Raw genomic sequence first — 19,067 nt, 5'->3', positions numbered from 1 at the left:
TCACACATGATTACAAGGGATTTTGCTGGTGTTGGAAGAACCAGGAAGGAGACTTTCTAACCATATTGTACAAATGTATTTGGCTTTCAAAAATAACTGGAATTAAAAATAATTGCATAATAATTGCAACATGTTCTGTAGCTGCTGAGCTAGCATTGCTGGGGTAGTTTAATTTTCCTGGTGTTATTGTTTTTGTGCAAACTAAATTCTCAGCATTAGCTATATCAGATTAACATTGGCGTGCATGTTTTATGTCAGAAAAAAAGAGAGGAAGCAGTGCTGGCACGATGGCTGTTCTCAAAGGTAAAACACATGCAAAACAAAGTGGCCAAGGACTGCAGATTAGCAGAGGAAAGTATGCTTCTGGCGATAATCAAGTGTATTTGTTTAATAACAATACTTGCCACTATTACAATAACGACCTAAAGTTTTGAAGTGCTCATTTCCTCCCCGCACTGTTTGCCACTTTAGAAGGTGTGGATATGGTTGGAAATGGAGAAGATAAGAGCAATCGCAGAGATGAAAGCGGGGAGACCTTCTCAGCGGGGAACGCGGGTTGTGGTGAGTGGGACCAGCAGACAAGCATGACGCTGAGGGAGGATGGCCAGCAACGCGGGCAGGGCTGTCATCGTGGGATGGTAGGCAGAGGCTCACCATCTCACTTCACAGGACAATTTGTAGACTAAGCGTGCAGAGTTCCTCACACGGGTGAAGGCAGCCGTGATCTTTTTAGTTAGATAGAGGTGGTTTGCCATCAGCTTGCCAGCAGACTCCACAAAGGACGCTCCAGAGGTTGAGGGGTTTGGCCTACAGAGAGAAGAGACTTCTGGAGCACGTCCAGTGAAGTAGTGCCTTGGCACAGCTAAAAAGCCCACCATGTGACTTTCTAACCTCTACATTCCTGTGTAACCATGCACTACACCAGCCTTTAATTTGGTTGTTAGAGAAGAAGTGCCCCACTTCTTCCTTCTGAAGCAGCCCTTCCTGCCTAGGGGTCCAAGACAGGGGAATGTGATGCACGGGGAAGCTTTGGGGACAACTGCAGCCCTGGACTTCTCTCACCTTCTTGCTGAAGCACCTGCGCTCCTTGAAGAACTTGATGCATTTTCTGCCCCCCCTCAGCTTTCTCCTGAGGAGAGCAGCAGGCGCCCGGCGGCGGACGGGACCCGACACCCACCTCCCCACACACCCTTCCCACCCACACCCGGCCCTGGGCGAGCAGGGCGAGCAGGGCGAGGCCCGTGGAGCGTCTCCCACCGACAGCCCCCCCCCCCCCCCCCCCCCCCCCCCGCACGATGACTCCCTCCCCCGACCCTTCCCGCCGCCGGCCCGCTCCTCACGGCGGGAGCCCCGCCCAGCGCCCAGCTCCGCGGCTCCCTCCTCCGCCGTCACGTGGCCGCGGAGCGATGCCACGCCCCCTCCCCGCTCCCGCCCTATCGGCGCGGAGCGGCCGAGTGTCCCGGGGCGCGCGGCGCCGCCGCTCCGCCCTTCGGCAGCGGCGCGACTTGGTGCGCGGCTCCCGGCGGCGGGCGCGGTGGCGGCGGGGGGACGCGGTTCCTCCGTGAGGTGAGAGCTGAGCGCGGCTCGGCGTGGAGCGGCCGGGGCGGGGAGCGGGGGGCGGGCGGCGGGCGGGCAGAGGGGGCGTGCGCGCAGGCACGGCGGCGGCGGGCGCTGTGAATAGGGGCTTTGTGTGCGGCGCCCACCTGCCCCCGCCGCCGGCCGCGGGGGGCTGTTGCCGCCGTTTCCCCGGCGGAGGCTGAGGGGAGAAACCTTCTCCGCGGCGAGGCGGGAGGAAACTTCTCCCTGCTCTTCCCCCGGCGCCGCCGGAGAGCCCCGTTTCCCCCGGTGTGGAGATCACCCGAGGGGGGGGTTGTGTTTGTGGTTGGTTTCTCTCCCCTCGGTGCGCGGCGGGGGGTGAGCGGTAGCAGTCCGGTGCGGTCCGGTTCCCCCCCCTCCCGCCCAGCGAGGGGGGTCTCCGCGGGTCTTTCCACCCCGAGCGGGGCTGCGGGGCCGGCCTCGCCGCCTGGGGGAGGGGGTCGCCCGGTCCCTGACAGCGCGGCTCTGGCCGAGCCCCGGGGGCAGCGGTGTCGCCTCTTCACCCCCCTCCCGGGAGGCCATAACGGGGGTTAAACCCGCTCCCGGGGGACGGGATGAGGAGGGGACACCCTCGGGTTGCGTTGCTCCGGTAAGAAAGGTGTCCCCGGGGACGGCGTTGTCCCGGCGTCGGCGTGGGGCCCGGGACGGGAGGGCTGGCTGCCGGCCGGTCTCCCGGGGGCGTCGGCCGGGGCGGCTGCGCCGGGTCCCCTCGCAGCGCTGCCGGGTCTGCCCCGGGGGCTGCGCCTTCCCCGGGCAGCGGGGCCTTCAGAGACCACGGTTTTCTGTAGCCGCTAAAAAGAGAAAGAGAGAAAAAAAAGTTCTGCTTTAGGGATGGCGTCGAGTTTAACCGGGAAACTGCGCTTCTGACTTCCAGCAAGGCGGGCGAAAGGCTTCTCTTCCTCCGGCGCGGTCGGCGGCACCAGCCCGCTGCGGTCTGCTGCTGCCGCCTGGGACAGGCTGAAGCTTCTCCCTGTGAAGAGACCGGTGAAGTTACGCTTTACCGGCATTGCGCGATCTTCGCAAATTCTCCCGTCTGTTTCTGTAGCGAGTGTGAGCACGCCTGTTGCAGAACTGGTACAAAACACTTGGCGGTCTAGTGAAATGAGTGTTACTTTGGTAGAAGCTGTTGTCTCCCTTTTTTTTTTTCTTTTTCCTTTATCCCAGCGGGTTGCAGATTAGCATGCGTTATTTAAAAAAAAAAAAAAAAAGCAATAATCAAATGCCAAAAACTACACATACATCATTTTAGAAAGGCCCTCTGATGTCCCATAGTAACTAGGAGTAAATAAATTTAGTAAATGTTCTGTCAGTGACTTGCTTGGCTCTTCTCTTGGGACACTGAAGGAAAGCTGTCGATGAGATTTTTATTTACTAATAGAAGAATTGCATAACAGCCATATGAACCAGTGTGAAAGAGCATGTGAGTAGAACGATGCTTGGTATGAGCTCAGGGTTCTCTTGAGTTGAAGCCAAGCTCAGTGCAGCTAAGTTACTATGCAGTAGCAGACATCCATCCTTCCAATGTCTAGAAGTATTGGCCTTGTGCTATTCTCTTCCTCCAAGAGTTTATCTGCTAGCAAAGCAGTAAAATGCTACCTCCTCCCCTCTCCTTCCCTGAACCAGGAGATGGATAACATCAAGTGGAGAAGAGACTAGGCGGGAGGCGGTTGGTCTCATGAACCGATGTGAGCATTTCACAGGAGGATTCACTCGCCTCATTCCTTTTTTTCTTTTTGTATGTTCCCCCGTATGTTACTTTTCTTCCCCTGTCTGGTAAGAAGTTTGTGCCTCTTTTGAGGGATAAGCAGTGCCCGGAGAAACATGAAAGCTAAGTTCTTGTGTGACATGTTGGCAATTTCTAAATCCTGCTGTAACAATACCCTAATAGCATTCCTTTTGAGAGCTGATTGTGGGCTAGTGCTTTTTGCCCGGGGACAATGGTTGAAATAACTACAGAGAAAAAACAAGCAAAGCTAGAACAAATCAATTCAAAGCCTTGGTGCCTTGCTTATTAGCAGAGATGGTAGACCACTGAAAATCCCGACGTGGGAGCGGAGCTATCCGTAGCATCTTCTGGGGTTATGGATTTGAGTAACTGTCTCTCCTGCTGTGTACCTACTTCGTGCATGTCTGAGAAGCCTGTTGTCTTGCATGCGTTCCTTGAAGTTGCTGTCTAGGTGCCCACGATTGCACACAGGTCATAGCTGTGCATTTGAGGTCGCTTGGGGCTTGTTTTCAGAGTTGTCAGTCCTTCCTGCTCCTTACACTTTGAGCATCGTCTGATAATGCGCTTTTAGGGTATAGAAGAAGTAGCGCAAAAAGCTGTGGTTCAGGTGATAGATTAGAGCAGAGCTTATCGCTGTCAGACTGCCAGAGACAAACGCGACTGTGGTGGAGTGTGGAGGCGACTAAAGATCTCCACTGACACTTAAGACTAGCTACGTCCAGGTACTTGCCGAGGACTGCTGGAGTGGAAGTATACAGCAGTGAAAGAAAATATCCTTGCCGTGTGTTGGGGTCCAGAATGGGTGGCTGGTAACATCTGGAGGTGATGGTGGTAGTTGGCGTGCTGAACTTGAGACCACCTCTGGAGGAGAGAGCCTCCGGCCTGATGGTTAGTGTGTTTGCCTGGGAAGTGTTAGATCTTGACTCAAGTCCTTCCTCTGCAGGCAGATCTTGCATTTCAGATGAATGCTGTAGTAACTTATGTACATTTTCTAATGCTGCCATAGTCTCCTTTTGGTCTTGTGCCTACAAGCCATTTCTGGTGTTCAAAATACTGTAAAACAAGATGTGTGGGTTTTTTTCGTCTGAATCTGTGGGAGGAATCGGTACAGTGGAGAGCCAAGGAGACAAGTTTGTTCAGTCGTTACAACAGAAGAAGAATTTGTATGCTGGTCTGTTTATGACTCTTAACCTCAGTAGCTGAGGGTGATCCACTTCTTTACTCGTAATGGCGGAGAGGCAGGAAGCTGCTGTTGGCTGTTGTAGATGTCTGGATTCCCAAAGGCACTGGGACACCCTGAAATGTCTCTGGGGACTTTGACACGCCCGTGCTTTCTGAGGATCTTGTTTAGAAGGACTTGCATTAGACACCAGCATGATAACTCTGATGGAGACCTAGAGATTCATAGTGTCTTATACACTAGATCTTCTCCAATATTTGTACGGCACCTAGTGCTGCTGCTATTAAATGTAAGTTTAAACAACCTGAATAAAATCAGATAAAAAAAATCACTTCATTATCACTAAGATGTAAGTGGTGAGCTTGCTGATATTCTGCTACTTTATAGCATTGATAGTCTTACAGGATAGAAAATATCTGAACTCCTAGTATTCTTTCTAGAAGGGTGGAAGCACACCCGACTCTTTTTCTCCATTTTTGGGTAATGTTTAAAGAGGTACTGCATTTTCATCACTTAAAATATTTTTCCCACCCAAGAACTTCGAAGCTGAATAGGGGAGTTGTGTTACCAGTACAGTCTCTGAAGGTACTTCTAGACTATAGGAGTTTTGAGTAGGATGCCCTTCCAGGAGCTTTCAAAAGTAGGAGTGCAGAGTTTATGGGAGTGGGGCTTGACAAGTGTCTTAGGTAAATTAAATTGATGTTCCTGTCTTCCTGACTCCTGCCGTAGTAGGTGACTGTTCTGCCTTAAGCTATTTCAGCGTATTCATCCATAAAGTCATGGATACGTTTCCTCATAAATTTAACATTGCATCTGCACAGATTGTCATGTTTGCCGGTTCTGAAGAGTATGTAGTTGGATGGTTGATACAGAATATTAGGAAAGGAATACATGTAAACAGGTACTAGCTGTTGTTATCCATGTGGGTTTCTCATTTATGAACTGGCATTTTACAAGTGGGACTCTGCATCATTTTTCTCTATTTCTAGTTGTAGCTGGATGCTTCAATTCCAACCTAGCCCTGCTGGACTAAGCATTGAACATGGACAAGTCTTCAGGACTGCAATGTATCTTATGTATGATCAAACCAGAGAATATGGTCTCAAATTTGAGGGTCTTGCAAGGGGGGGAGGGGGCTTTTTGTTGCAGAGACAGGGAAATTGAAAGCAGAGAAAGACAGCGGTATGTCCCAGTTAATGCAGCAAGTCTTGTCTCTTTTACTGTGCTCTTCAGTGAGCTGGATATGTGTTGACAGACACTTCCAGACAAAAGAACTGGAGTAAGAACAGAGTAAAGTTGTATGTAATGAGTGAATGACAAATTTGCCTGGACTTCGCTTGAGCTAAGATTTTGCCTGGAGTGCTGTCTAATACGCCAAGTAAACAAATCAGAGCAATGTCACATTTTGATTTTTCTCTAATCTTTTCCTGTAATTCACTGTGTCTAAGGCCTCGTTGATGCAAGCTTTCTTCTAGCTGTCTAGAACTGGTTTTGAAAATGTTGTGTAACAAACTGCATATATCCCCACATCGACAGTCTTGCCTGGGTTTCTGTTGGTTGTGTAACATCCACAGAGGCCGGTAGTGCTTCAGCTGAGTCTATTAAAAATGAAATGTAACATTTGTGAATTCTGAAAATCGTAAGAAAGTGTAAGAGCAGAGGATTGATGCAAAGTATTCTGGAGGGAGGAGCGATAGCTGTAGATTTGTTAGTGATGCAGTATCAGTGAGGCTCTAACTTTGGGGCTCAAATGCTTAGATTTGTACAGTTCAGCACATCCTTGCCAATGATTTGTGAACAGATAGAGGGATTGTACTAAGTTACCCAAGGCCCTTGCTATCTCTGATGTCGGAATCTGTTTAGAGTGGGATTAACTGTGTATAAATCACTCCCACTCTTGTGTAGTACTTGGGCTTCTCAGTGCATTTTTCAGTGTGTTTTCATTAGTAAGTAATAGTAGACTAACCAAGCCAAGAATTATTTGTCTTTATAGGTGATATTAAGTTTAAAAAAATTCTGTTCCGTTTGACTTTCCATGTGATAGGAGGATGGGTTACTCAAGATGGAAAAACTGAGCTGTGCTGATAGAGTGGGGAAACGTTTCCATTGCTTTTGGTCACATCATACATGCTTCTCTGCTTTGGCCAGAGAAACAGAGAGAAGTATATGCTCAGCTGGGTGGAAATGAGAAGGTAGTTGGAGATGAAGTGTTCAGTGGATTTTTTTTTTTGGGACAGCATGGACTTGCTGCGTTTACATGTGAAGAGCCCAAGAGGCTGGGCAACGGCTGATGCCTCCAGGTGGTCCTGTGGCTTTGGCAGTGCAAAGGAGAAGCTTAGGTTTGGGCATGTGCTTGGTATGGGCTAATAGGTCAGGGGAGCTCAGGCATGCAAAGTGTTTCAGAAGCTAGGTGCTGAAGGCGGGCAGCAGAGGAGATGCTAGCAGTGTGGCTGCCTCTGGCTGCCTTGCAGTGCTGGCTGCCACAAGGGCTTGTGCTTCTGGGTCAGAGCAGAGCTTGTGATTTAGAGGGTGATCGTCCAGAGAATAAAAAATGGTATGGTGCTTTGCGACAAGAGACTTCTGGGGCCCTTTGTTTTCCCCTGTGAGCGTAGGTGTATGCACACAAAGGAGGTATAGGTGTATGGAGGCAACGGTATTCTTCCAGAATCACCCCCCCCCTTTTTTTTTTTTACTTTATGTTGCCAGATCTTGCATGGAGTCTCTAGTTCTTTTCTATAACCTGACAAGGTGAAAAAAAAATTTGAAGTATTTTTGGGAGAGGAAGGGGATGTCGGTTGACAACCTGAACTGTGCTTTCCTGCAGAAGAGTGCTGTCTGAGGTGGAGACTTCTCAGGGTGTTCTGAAAGAGGTGCAAGATTTTTGACACCTAAATAAATTGAATTCAGCACTTACCAGGGTAAATGTCATTGTCATGAACAGTCTGCATAGTGTATGGTTTTACTGCAGGCTTGTAGTTTTACTTAGTAAAGCTGTTTTACTGTTGCATCACTGAATGTTTGGCCATTCAAGGAGTTAATTGTAACATTGTCTGAGGCCTTGCTCTGTTTTTTAAGCAATCTAATGAAAGGAAAAAAAAATAGGACAGTATTGTTGTTTACTGTGGCTTGCATGAATCTCACTGTAAATTAGTGGGGAAGATTATCCTAATTTGTCTCATACATTTAAACCTAAAGATTGTATTGTGTGTTAAAACAGAGTTTCAATGAAATTTTTGAGGCTGAAGATTACCACCACTTTAGTGTCCCTTGTTTTAACTGCATAGGTTTACCACCAACCTAAAGACGTTTTCTGTGGCTTGTATTCCTGAAAACTGTTCTTAACATTAGGCTGAAGAAAGATGAGGTAAAGGACTAGATATTTAATTTTGGAGCTAATGGTTAAAAGTGTGTGACAGGCATTAGCTGTTCAGCACTTCTCTACTGCTAACTTGCTGCAGCTATAAAATGTCAGTGCTCAGAATTTATTATCACATTTGTTCTGAGAGTGGAGAAATGCCACAATTAGTAGACATTGCTTCTTGTTACTACCTGTGATTCATTGCAGAAATACCATTGTGAAGTGTCTTGATGCTCCCTAGTGAGTTTCGAGTAGTCATTTCCTATCTTGTAAAACAGGAGTGTATTCATGGTGCTTCCTTATCCCCTCTCTGGCAGATGAACAGTTGTCATAAAGCTCTGCTGAATCAGGATGCTGACCTCTTTTTTTGCATCAATTCCAATAATTACACCCTTTGAGAAGTGACTTTCTCCTTTAAACAGTGCCAAGAAAAGGAAGTCCTCACCGCTTCATGGGTTTTTGTCTCTATAGCTGAAGGATTATTGGCCTTGTGATGCACAAGCTGTAATCTTAATGTTTGCGTTTAACTATCTTGTATGGAAAAAATACAGATATGACACACGACACAGTAAACTTGGAAATGCTGTTTTTGTGTGCTTGTGCATGCCTTTTTGCTGAGGACTTGTTTCACATTCAATGTATAAAATGCATTTATGCAAGAGATGAAGTATCCTGTGGGAAAACTAAGTTGGCTTCTGACAGAAACACAGCTCACCTCCCTTCCTCCTTCCTCAAAATGGGGAAAAGCAGCATATTAGGAGTGCTTGCAAAGCTTGTTAATTAGATTGTATTACAGGTTCCCCATAGAGGAGAGTCCATTATTGCAGCTGTTCTAAGCATATACCTACAAGGAGTTGTCATCTCCCCCATAGCCCTGTAGTTGAGTATCTTCCATGGGAGCTATAACAAATCTTTTGTTTATGGGAGACAGAAATGCTAACGGGGTGGGAAGGGAAAAGACAGCCTATAGCAGGCAATTCTTTGGCAGTCTCTATGTGAGGAAAGATTTCTTGTTTTCAATTCCTCACGCACAGGATTTGTTTATGTTTTATTAAACTGCTCTAATTAAACGGATTACCTTTTTTAGTCAAATATGTTTGACTTTTAAAATAAAAAATGCTGTTAAGTTTTTGGTTTTGTGGGATATTGTATGGTGTTTCTCAGTTTTTAAAGTTGCTTTAAATTGTGATTTTGTTTTGTTTTTCCCAAAAGTTTTAAAACCAGTTTTGGTTTTTATCCCCAATCTTCTTTTTTTATTATTTTTTTCTTTTTTTGTTGGTGTGGTATGTGAAGAAGGCCAGATAAGTGTACTGACGTTTGTCTTGTCTGTACCCTGGCATTTCTGGTCTTTGCAATGCTCATCGTCCTTGGTGTTGCTAGAGAATGATTTAGGAGGTTGTTGGGTTCTTGCTGAAGTTCAGTCTCCTTTCGAGTGCAGGTTATGACAGCTCTCATGCAACTTGAACACTTTGTCCAAAGTTTGAGAAGTGTAGCAGAGATAAGGCGGTATTGCTTCTCTCAGAGCAACCTAAAAGAATTCCTTCTTTTTGATTGGTCAAAACTTGTTGGGTGTTTTGCTATTTTTTGTTGCTATTTTACAAATACTCCATTCAGCCCAGGAAGAAATTGTCACTTAAGTCAGGGAATGAAAAGCTTCAGCAATTTTTTTTTTGTCTTTTCCTTCTGCATGCTGAAGAATTAAACAAAATGCCACAAGCCTATTCTCCTTGAGATGAAAAGCGAGAACGTTGAATGAAACCCTTCGTTCATGTATCCTGAAAGCAGTCAGGAATCTGATATGACTTTAGAATGACTGTTTAATTAGAGTTAGTCATTTAATTAGATTTAATGGTATTTTAACAGCCTGGAGAATTACCCCATCCAGGTTACCTGCTGGAGGTGTGTTCTATGGGAAATGTGTTTGTGTGTATGTGGTGTGTGAGATTTTTTGTTTGTTAGGGGTTTTTTGAAGAAATGTACTTGTGTTTGTCTTAAATGGCTGTCAGATAAATATAGGTTTGAACTAAATGACATGTTTACTTAGCGCTAATTGCTATTCCTGAATAGTACTTTGCCTTGTATTTTGTGGAAGCATTCATATATCTTCTACAAAATGTATACTGTGTAGTTGCATTTTAAAACTCATAGTAGAGTGATCATGTAGAACATAGCAACTGGCTTCGTAATAAAAAACTTTCTTTTATGAAAGAATTGAATCTCACTTTGCTTATCAAACTGTAATCTACTGTTTCTGAAGTGATGTGAAATGTTAGTGACCCTGCATGACCTGTGTGAATTTATGCTCCAGTCCTCATTTCAGTTATTTATTTATCTGGATAGACTTGTAAGTTTTTTTCTTGTCTTTTTTTTTTGCTAGGGCGGAGGGAGGAAGTTTATACAGCTGAACATCCTTTACTTTTAAACTGTTCCTTCAGAAAGAATTTGTATAGCAGCTAAAACTTGTAGATGAGAGGGGCTGATGATTCCAGTGAGCATACTGTAAAACTAGAAATTTGGAACAGTTTTGCATAGATGGCTTTGCCCAGTCCATGTGTACGTTGCTCTTTCATTAAGTTTTTCTGCAGTGCTTTAGGAAAAAAAAAAAACATCGCCATGCTACTTCAGCATGGTGTTCACTGTTACATTTGTCTTGGATTGGTAATATGTGGTGTATTGAAACTTCCTGTAGGTAACTTTGCCCAAGGTACTGGCCCCCTGTTCCCATGTGAGAGCTTGCAGCTTGCCTGTAACATTAGTTGCATGTGATTGTGCAACTGCTGCTTTTCTTCACTTGAAAGGGAGGAAGGGGAAAAATGACTGTTTGTGATAGTGCACCATCAAATTAAAACCAGCTATGACTCCAAGAATACACATGCAATTTCTTTTGGGGAATAGTATAAAACAATTCTTCCAGTGATAACTTTTGTTCCTGCTCAGATGGTTCAATCTGTTATGTTGTGTTGAGCTGTCCTAGTTTGTGTCATGCATGGTTTAAGCAGAATTTTTAATTTGGTTAGGGGTTAGACTTGTACAGACAATAGTGGTGGTACTTCTGCTACTCTGTGCAGGCCCATAGTTATAGCATAGTGAAGTTTTAATGAATGACTTTGCACACTTATTTCTGCTTTTCCCACTTTATAAATGGCTGCCCTAATGATAATGTTAAAATGGGCAGTGGGCAGAAGCAGCTGCTACATGTATGAATGTGTCAGTGATCAAATTGTGTTGAACAGTAGCTAATGTAACAAGATACACACTTGAATTTTTGGTAAAGATTTGCTCTATTCTACCGTGGTCAGACTTAGACTTGCATTTAAGTTAGGGAAACGTTCTGTTTCTCCAAAGCTGGCTGTTAATCTTTTTCAGAGCTTGAGGGCTAAACTCTCAAAGGGAGATGTAGGTATGCAAATTCAATTCACACTTGGCTGCCAGTGAACTGAATAGTATCAAGTTGGAATCTTATTTTTATTTCTTTTTTGTTTAGATATTGAAGAAGGATAAAAAGCTCCTCAAAGATTTGGAAGGTTGAATGTGATCAGCATGAAGAGCTTAAAAGCAAAGTTCAGGAAGAGTGACGTAAGTATTTCTGCTCAGTTCGACTGCTGGTTTCCATGCTGCAAACAAGTTCTTCATTCCCACCTTGATAAGGTTGTAGGTTAATGAATTACAGAGAAGAAAACGTTTTTCCAAGCACAAAGGCAACAGCTGAGTACCGTATGGAATAAACTGTTTCTGTTCGGAGTGTAATTCTCTGTTTAGTAAACTAAAAGTATTTCACTACCTTGCTCCTTGTAACTGAATCATGCACGTATGTGTGGGGTCTGCAGAACTTGTGTTTAGATTGTGCTAGTGCCCAGATTGAAACTTTGTTCCAGGTACAGGATTAAGCCTAGGAAGGACTTTACTACCCAATCATATTTCTGTATAATACCGTTCTTATCAGTGTGTTGTTTGAGCACTTAACATCTCCTCGGTCTGTGGCAGGGTTTCTTTGTCAGCAAGAATACAGGAACCAGCTGTACAATTAGGACAGCTGTGGCTTATTTGTTCTAGCTTGACAGGAGAGGTGGATATGAGGCTTGAGCAGTGAGGATGAGGGACATAAATATGGCCATCCTACAGAGACAGTAGGCTGCACATCATCTGTTGCCTCTTGCTAGTAGTAGTATCAGTGGAGACCCAAGCTTGAACTTGTATAGTAAGCATAATTCCCTTGGAGCAGTGGAACTGCTGTACCCATCCTGTTCTTGTATGTCTTTTCCTACTGCTACTCATCCGGTCTCTTGTCATGTACTAGTGTTGAGGCTTATTTGATAGTGCAGTGAGCACTCAGTGAAATAGATGACTTTGTGTTTAATTGACTTTGCAGATTTTGTGAGGAATTTGTAACAAATATCCATGATCTGCGAAGAATAAAACATTCTATCCTTCATCCTGAATTTGTGTGCTGCTTTGAAAGGAGTGATGTATTGTTGTTTGTCATAGCCAGATTCCCACAGGGTCCTAGAGCAGCCATGTTTGGTAAAGACGCATTGGGTTTGAAAATGGAGCTTCTTCAGGAGTTCTGATATTCAGGAGTAAAATTACACACTGCACTCAGGAATAGTACAGGCTGTGCTTTGGTACAAAGATGGTCTCATGGCACTCCATCAGAGTGGTGTCTTTAGCTGGCTTGTAATGCACTTCAGTAGCTGTAAAGAAGGTAGGGATGCTGTTGTGTAATCTGCAGATGTGCTGTTTACTGCTTAAAAAGTCTTTTGCGTTACAAGTTAGCATTTGGTGCAGCTGCTGTATTGGCTTCCTAGCAGCAGCTCCTTCAGTTTAGCAAGAGCTCTTTCTACAAAGACCACCTCCATAAGTGAGCTAAATATGTCAGCCAACCTTTGGGAGCAGAGGGAAACACTTTTAACTACTTAAGCAGTGTTTGCCTTTTGCTAGTCACCAGACCGAATCAGCCAGAGGCACAGTGCCTTGTGCCACTTCACAACAGAGAAAAATGTCACAGCTCTAGTATCTCCTACAAACCAATAGGCCATTCAGTTTAGAACTGCTAGAATTCTGTGGTCAGACATTGTTGCTCCTGTTGCAATGAGTAGAAACAATTGCTATTTCGGGTTCACTTACACACTAAAACTTTTTATAGGCATCTGCTTAGGTAATGAGAACAGTCCCTTGGCTAATATATGAACACGCTTGGTATTATGGAAGTTAGGTGTGCCTGTGTGTTAAGATGACTTCATTCACACTTTTATGCTGTTTGGCTGGGCTGATGCTCTAGAGCAAAGGCCAAGTGACATGTGTGATGCAACTAGATCTTGCTGTAGCTAGTCCACCCACTGTTATAAATTGCACTGGTTCACTTATTCCGTTCTTATCTATCCTTCATAACTTGCTTATACCTCTCCCCAAAACCAAGTGGAGTCTGAAAGTAATTGCTGTGTTGATACTACTGCTGTCTACTGGCTGGCAACGAAGGTGACCGCAAAGGATTTTTCAGGTACCTAAAATTTAGATATGCAGCTCTAAGAGCACAGCAATCTAAATCCGTGACAGTCTGGTTTCCTCTGTTTTGAAGCCAAACCTTAAGGGCATAATTCAAAACATCTAACAGGAGCTGTTCTCTCTTTTGTGCAAGATAAGCAAGGAAAATGATCCTCCTCTTCTCTGTAGTTTCCAGAAGCTGTCCTTAGCTGCAGTTTGTGAGGAGGAGGAAGAGGACATGGTTTAAATTGGAATTAAGTCGTATTTGTATCTCATTTGTAAGATGTGGTAACTGCTTTTGGGTTGGGGATAAGGTTAAAGTCAGCAGGGATGGAGGGACTCTTTTTCTCATCCCGCCTCCCTTGTGTTTCTTTCTGGAGGAAATCTTTAATGTCTTTTTTTGTAGAACTGAAGGTGCCTTGGGGGAAGGAATGCTATCTTTCTCTTTAGCCTCATTGTTAGCATAAAAAAATGGGAAGAAGGGGAGGAGTAGGAGTAAGTCTTCAAGGTGTGTGTGAGAAACAAGAATTAACACAAACAATTCTCCAGAAGTAAGGCTGATAACATGAAACTGTATGCTGGAATGAAGACCACGTAGGAAACTTCACTGATGTGTTAAAGCTCTCTGGGCTGTTCTAGAGCGGCTGAATTGGAAATGGGCACAACTGCTGATATGGAATTATAGAATGGCTTGGGCTGGCAAGGACCCATAAAGGTCATCTAGTCCACCCCCCCTGCAATGAGCAGGAACACCTTCCACTAGATCAGGTTGCTCAGAACCCCATCCAACTTGACCTCCAATGTTTTCAGAGATGGGGGATTGACCACCTCGCTGGGCAACGTGTTCCAGTGTTTCACCACACTCATTGTAAAGAATTTCTTCCCTATGTCCAACCTAAATCTACCCTCTTTTAGTTTAAAACCACTACCCCTTGTCCTGTCACAGCAGGCCCGGCTAAGAAGTCTGTCCCAGTCTTTCGCTTAGAAGTCCCCTTTAAGTACTGAAAGGCAGCAATAAGGTCTCCCCGCAGCCTTCTCTTCTCCAAGCTGAACAGCCTTTCCTCACAGCAGCGGTGCTCCAGCCCTTAGATCATTTTTGTGGCCCTCCTCTGGAGCTGCTCCAACAGGTCCATGTCTTTCCAGTGCTCAGGGCTCCAGAGCTGGACATGGGACTCCAGGTGGGCTCTCACCAGAGCAGAGCAGAGGGGCAGAATCACCTCCCTCGACCTGCTGGCCACACTGCTTTTGATGCAGCCCAGGATACGGTTGGCTTTCTGGGCTGCGAGCATGCATTTGCAGCTCATATCCAGCCCATGAGTACCTCCAAGTCCTTCCTGGCAGGGCCGCTTTCAATCCCTTCATCCCCCAGCCTCTATTGGATTTCCTCGACTCATGTGCAGGACCTTACACTTGACCTTGTTGAACCTCATGAAGTTCACGTGGGTCCACTTCTCAAGCTTGTCTGGATGCCCCTGGATGTCATCCTGTCTGTCGGGCATGTCAGCTGCACCACTCAGCTTGGTGTCATCTGCAGACTTGCTGAGGGTGCAGTCGATCGCAATGTCTATGTCATTGATGAAGATATTAAACAGTACTGGTCGCAGTATGGACCCCTAAGGGACACCATTCATCACTGGTGTCCACTGGAACAGTCAGATGTTGACCACTACCCTCTGGATACAACTGTCGAGCCAATTCTTCATCCACTGAACAGTTGACCCATCAAATCCATCTCTCTCCAGTTTGGAGAGAACGATATAGTGGGGGACTGCGTCAGTAGCCTTATACAAGTCTAGATAGACAACATCTGTAGCTCTTCCCTTGTCCACTGATGAAGTCACTCCACCAGAGAAGGCCACCAGGTTGATCAGGCAGGACCTGCCCTTGGTGAAGCCATGCTGGTTGTCCCTAATCGCCTCCCTGTCCTCCATGTGCCTTAGCAGAGCTTGTAGGAGAATCTGTTCCATGCATAGAGGTGAGGTTGACAGGTCAGTAGTTCCCAGGGACTCTTTTCTACCCTTTGTAAAAATGAGTGCAATGTTTCGCTTTTTCCAGTCTCCAGGGACTTCACCTGACTGTCATGCCTTCTCAAATATGATTTAGAGTGTCTTGGCAACTACATCAGCCAATTACCTCAGGACTCTGGGATGCATAGACTCAGGTCCCATAGACTTAACGAACATTCAGGTTCCTCAGGTGGTCACGAACCTGATCTTCTCTTGTAGTGGGAGGGACTTTGATCCCAGCGTCCCTGCCTTGAGGTCCATCCACGTGAAGAGATGTGGGAAGAGAGATTGCCGGTGAAGACTGAGGCAGAAAAATTGTTGAGTACCTCAGGCTTCTCCTTGTCCGTTGCTACTAGTTTGCAAGTCTTACTCTTCAGGGGGTGCACTATCTTTGACCTTCCTTTTCTGGCTGATGCACATAGAGAAGCCCTTCTTATTCTTTACATTCTTTGCCAAGCTCAGCTCCAGCTGCACCTTGGCCCTCCTGACCCCATCCCCACACAACCAGGCACCGTCCCTGTACTCTTCCTAGGACAGCTGTCCCTGCTTCCACTGCCTGTGTATTTTCTTCCTGTGCTTTAGTTTTTTAGGTCTCGACTCACCCATGCCAGTCTCTTGCCTTATTTTCCTGATTTCTTACACCTCGGGATCAAGACATCTTGTGCTCAATGGGAAGCATCCTTACAGATCTGCTAGCTCTGTTCTGCTCCCTTGTCCCTGAGGGCAGTTTCCCAAGAGGTCCTGCTGACTTAACTCCTTGAACAGCTGGAAGTTTGCTTCCCTAAAATTCAGGGTCCTGACTTTACTCCTTGCCCAACCCTTATCCCTCAAGTTTGCTAACTCCACCAGTGTGTGATTGCTGAACCCCAGGCTGCTTCTAGTCTTGATATCACTGATTAGCTCCTTTGTGTTGGTGACCATCAGGTCCAGTGTCGTGTCCCCTCTGGTAGGGCTGTCTATTACCTGGCTTAAGGAGTTGTGTTCAATGCACTCCATGAGTCCTCTGGATTGCCTACAGCTTGCCATGCAACTTTTCCAGCAGATGTTGGGGAGGTTGAAGTCCCCCAGACTAACGAGAGCCTGTGAGTACCATGCCTCCTGTTGCTGGAGGAAGAAGGCTTCGTCAGGAGGCTCCCCTTGATCGGGCAGCCTGTAGTAGACACCAGCCACAAGGTTGCCTTTGTTGCCTCTGTCTCTGATTCTTACCCATAAATTGTCAGCCTGCTCATGGCTGTTCTTCAGAGACAGCTCTTCACACTTTGTCCATTTCTTTACGTAGAGGGCAACCCCTCCACCTCTGCTTTCTCACCTGTCCCTTCTCAACAGCCTGTAGCTATCAAAAGCTGCACTCTAGTCATGGGATTTGCCCCACCAAGTTTCAGTAATAGCAAGTAGGTTGTAGCTTTTTAGCAGCACAGTGGCTTCCAGCTCCTCCTGTTTGTTGCCCATGCTGTGTGCATTGGTGTAGAGGGGCTTCAGCTGGGCTGTCAGCCATGTGACCCTCTTAGAGGAACACCCCTTAATTCCTTTGAGGTGTTTCACTGGTGTTCCCCCACTGGCCCCTGTGACCTCAGGAGCCTCTGGCTCATCTCTGTAAGACATCAAGTGTGCACCAGTGTACCCAGTAAGTCTCAGAACAACCGACTGAGGGCCCTCACTAGCACCCTGTCCCTCTAACCTTGCCATGTCATGTTTGTGCATAAGTTTCTGTGTCCCTGCTGTGGGTCTTGCCGCTTGCGAAAGAGATGTTCCTGCTCCCTCTTTTTTGTCTTCTCCCCTTCCAGTTTTGAGGGTATCTGACCTGCAGTGAACCAGTTCAGGGACATAAAATAATGGAAAATTACTTTGTGGGGTGAGCTTTAGCTGATGAACTCCCTGCTTTGTCTCACTGTAGGGTCAGCCCTGGGAAGAATGGTTGAAAGTAGGAGGAGCAGCAGGACATCCCTTTTTGCATCTGTTGCTTGGTGCATCTGCATTGTCAAATCAGACCCTGATTTTATTGGCCTAAAAGCACAGGGGTAGGCATGCCAGCAAAGGAGTTGCAGGAACACACAAGTAAATGAAGCTGCTATTTCTGATACATAGTGGAATTGATGTAGTCCACAGCTGAGAGATGGGAGTGTGACTCTTCTTAGGTGGGGGAGTGACTCCTCACTTCATGATTTTGCTGCTCAGCTCCCCTGCCCCTCACCTGATTCACTCTCTGTGTGCGCAGGCAGCTCCATTAACTGCAGAATCTTTTTTCGTTGACACAGTTAATCACTGTGAAATCCTTCCTGGTGGTGACTGTTGCCATGTGAACATGTGTATTTGGAGTGGAGGAATGAGATTTATTGCTCTGTCACAAGCGAGTATTGTCAAAGTGTAATGTGTAGTTGCAGGAGGATTCTTGTAGATTAGAAATCTGTGAACAGGATGCCTAGGTGTGAGCAAATGCTGAGACTGCGAACTAGGTAGTGGATGTGCACAGTTCAAGAGTCTCTAGACAACAGAAATTGCACTTATGTCTTGACAAAGCAACTAGTCTCTTCCGCGTGCTGCATTTTCACCACTATTTCCTTACCTCTTGCTCTTCCTTATCAAACTCGGAACCTACTATTAGTAACACCTAAAGGCTGACAACCTAAAAGGATGACCATTTCAGTTGTTGCAAGAGACTGTTACATGTAGCACTTGAATAAGTTGGTGTGGTAGTATCAGGAACTATCACTTCAAAGCTTGGATTTGTTGATAGACTATCTAGTTTACTCACACAATAGAGAATGAATGTCTCTACCCAGTAAGACAGAAGTTCTTCACTGTTTCTGCTTGAAAAAGCAGAGTTTGAAATAATCCAGTTAAAAACAGTGCTACTGATGTCTTATTAGGCCTCTTGTTAATATTTGAGATTGGAGTGTTTTCTGTAGTAACTATTGAGTTTGTGGCCTGACTTCAAAAGCTTGTAGAATCTTAAACAGGGAGATGAGGAGAACCAAGTGGATTTTCAAATGTGCAAAGATATTAAGCCTGTCTAAACACGTTTAGTCTGCTTAAATATGACAAGATGTTCATCAACATTTTTAGGCACCTACACACATTTCAATATCTAGCTCTTTGATAATGAGATATTGTAGGAACCTAGGTGATCTGTTTATGTAGATTTGTTTTTAACTGCATTCTTGATTACTTTAGAAAAGGCATATTGTGTGAAGGCTGTGATGGGTTGGATTGTTTTCCCTCAGACTTATGCCTGTAGGCGAAAACTGTAAAGTTTTAGGACCATTTTCTGTGAGTATTGAAGATGAGCTGAAAAACACGTCTTGCAATTTGACAACGGGCTAATTGTCTTCTAATTGCTAGCTTGTTGACTGGACAAGACAAAGATTAGAGTTGGGATTTGTTTCCAAATATCTTCAATACTGGATAATTAAAGGAGTAGAGTGTCTCTTAAAATTGACTGTGCAGTTCAGCAGAAAAAGTAGCTGTTGCCAGAAGGAGAGCCAAGACAGGCTGGGGTTTCCCAATACTAATTGCCAGCTCTAACTTCTGGTATTCTGGAAAGGCTTATTTGTTGTACTCTCATGTGGGGGTTGAAAAGTTTGCAGTTCTTATGAAAATTTCTGCCTTTTGGCCTGTGGTTTAGTCATTGTTCCATAAATCTGAAAATGATGAGGCAGTCAGGTTATGTTGTAGTATAAAATCTCAGTCTTAATCTAGCCATTATGCTAATTAAGGCTTCGC

At 45.5% G+C, this 19,067-nt stretch overlaps 1 protein-coding gene across 5 annotated transcripts in view; it reads left to right on the top strand.

Moving 5' to 3' along the window:
• The first annotated feature begins 1,492 nt into the window (after window positions 1–1,492).
• The window catches only part of RAI14 (retinoic acid induced 14), a 92,310-nt gene continuing 74,735 nt past the window's right edge, over window positions 1,493–19,067 (top strand). For all 5 annotated transcript variants that reach the window (XM_075411199.1, XM_075411198.1, XM_075411197.1 and 2 more), the window contains exons 1-2: window positions 1,493–1,566; window positions 11,345–11,436. In XM_075411199.1, coding sequence (XP_075267314.1) covers window positions 11,401–11,436 — 36 coding nt within the window. In that variant the 5' untranslated portion in view covers window positions 1,493–1,566; window positions 11,345–11,400. The remainder of the gene's footprint in view (window positions 1,567–11,344; window positions 11,437–19,067) is intronic.

The sequence above is a fragment of the Opisthocomus hoazin genome, chromosome Z (assembly GCF_030867145.1).
Source record: "Opisthocomus hoazin isolate bOpiHoa1 chromosome Z, bOpiHoa1.hap1, whole genome shotgun sequence".
Classification (NCBI taxonomy): Eukaryota; Metazoa; Chordata; class Aves; order Opisthocomiformes; family Opisthocomidae; genus Opisthocomus; species Opisthocomus hoazin.
This window is presented reverse-complemented; position numbering and strand designations above follow the sequence as displayed.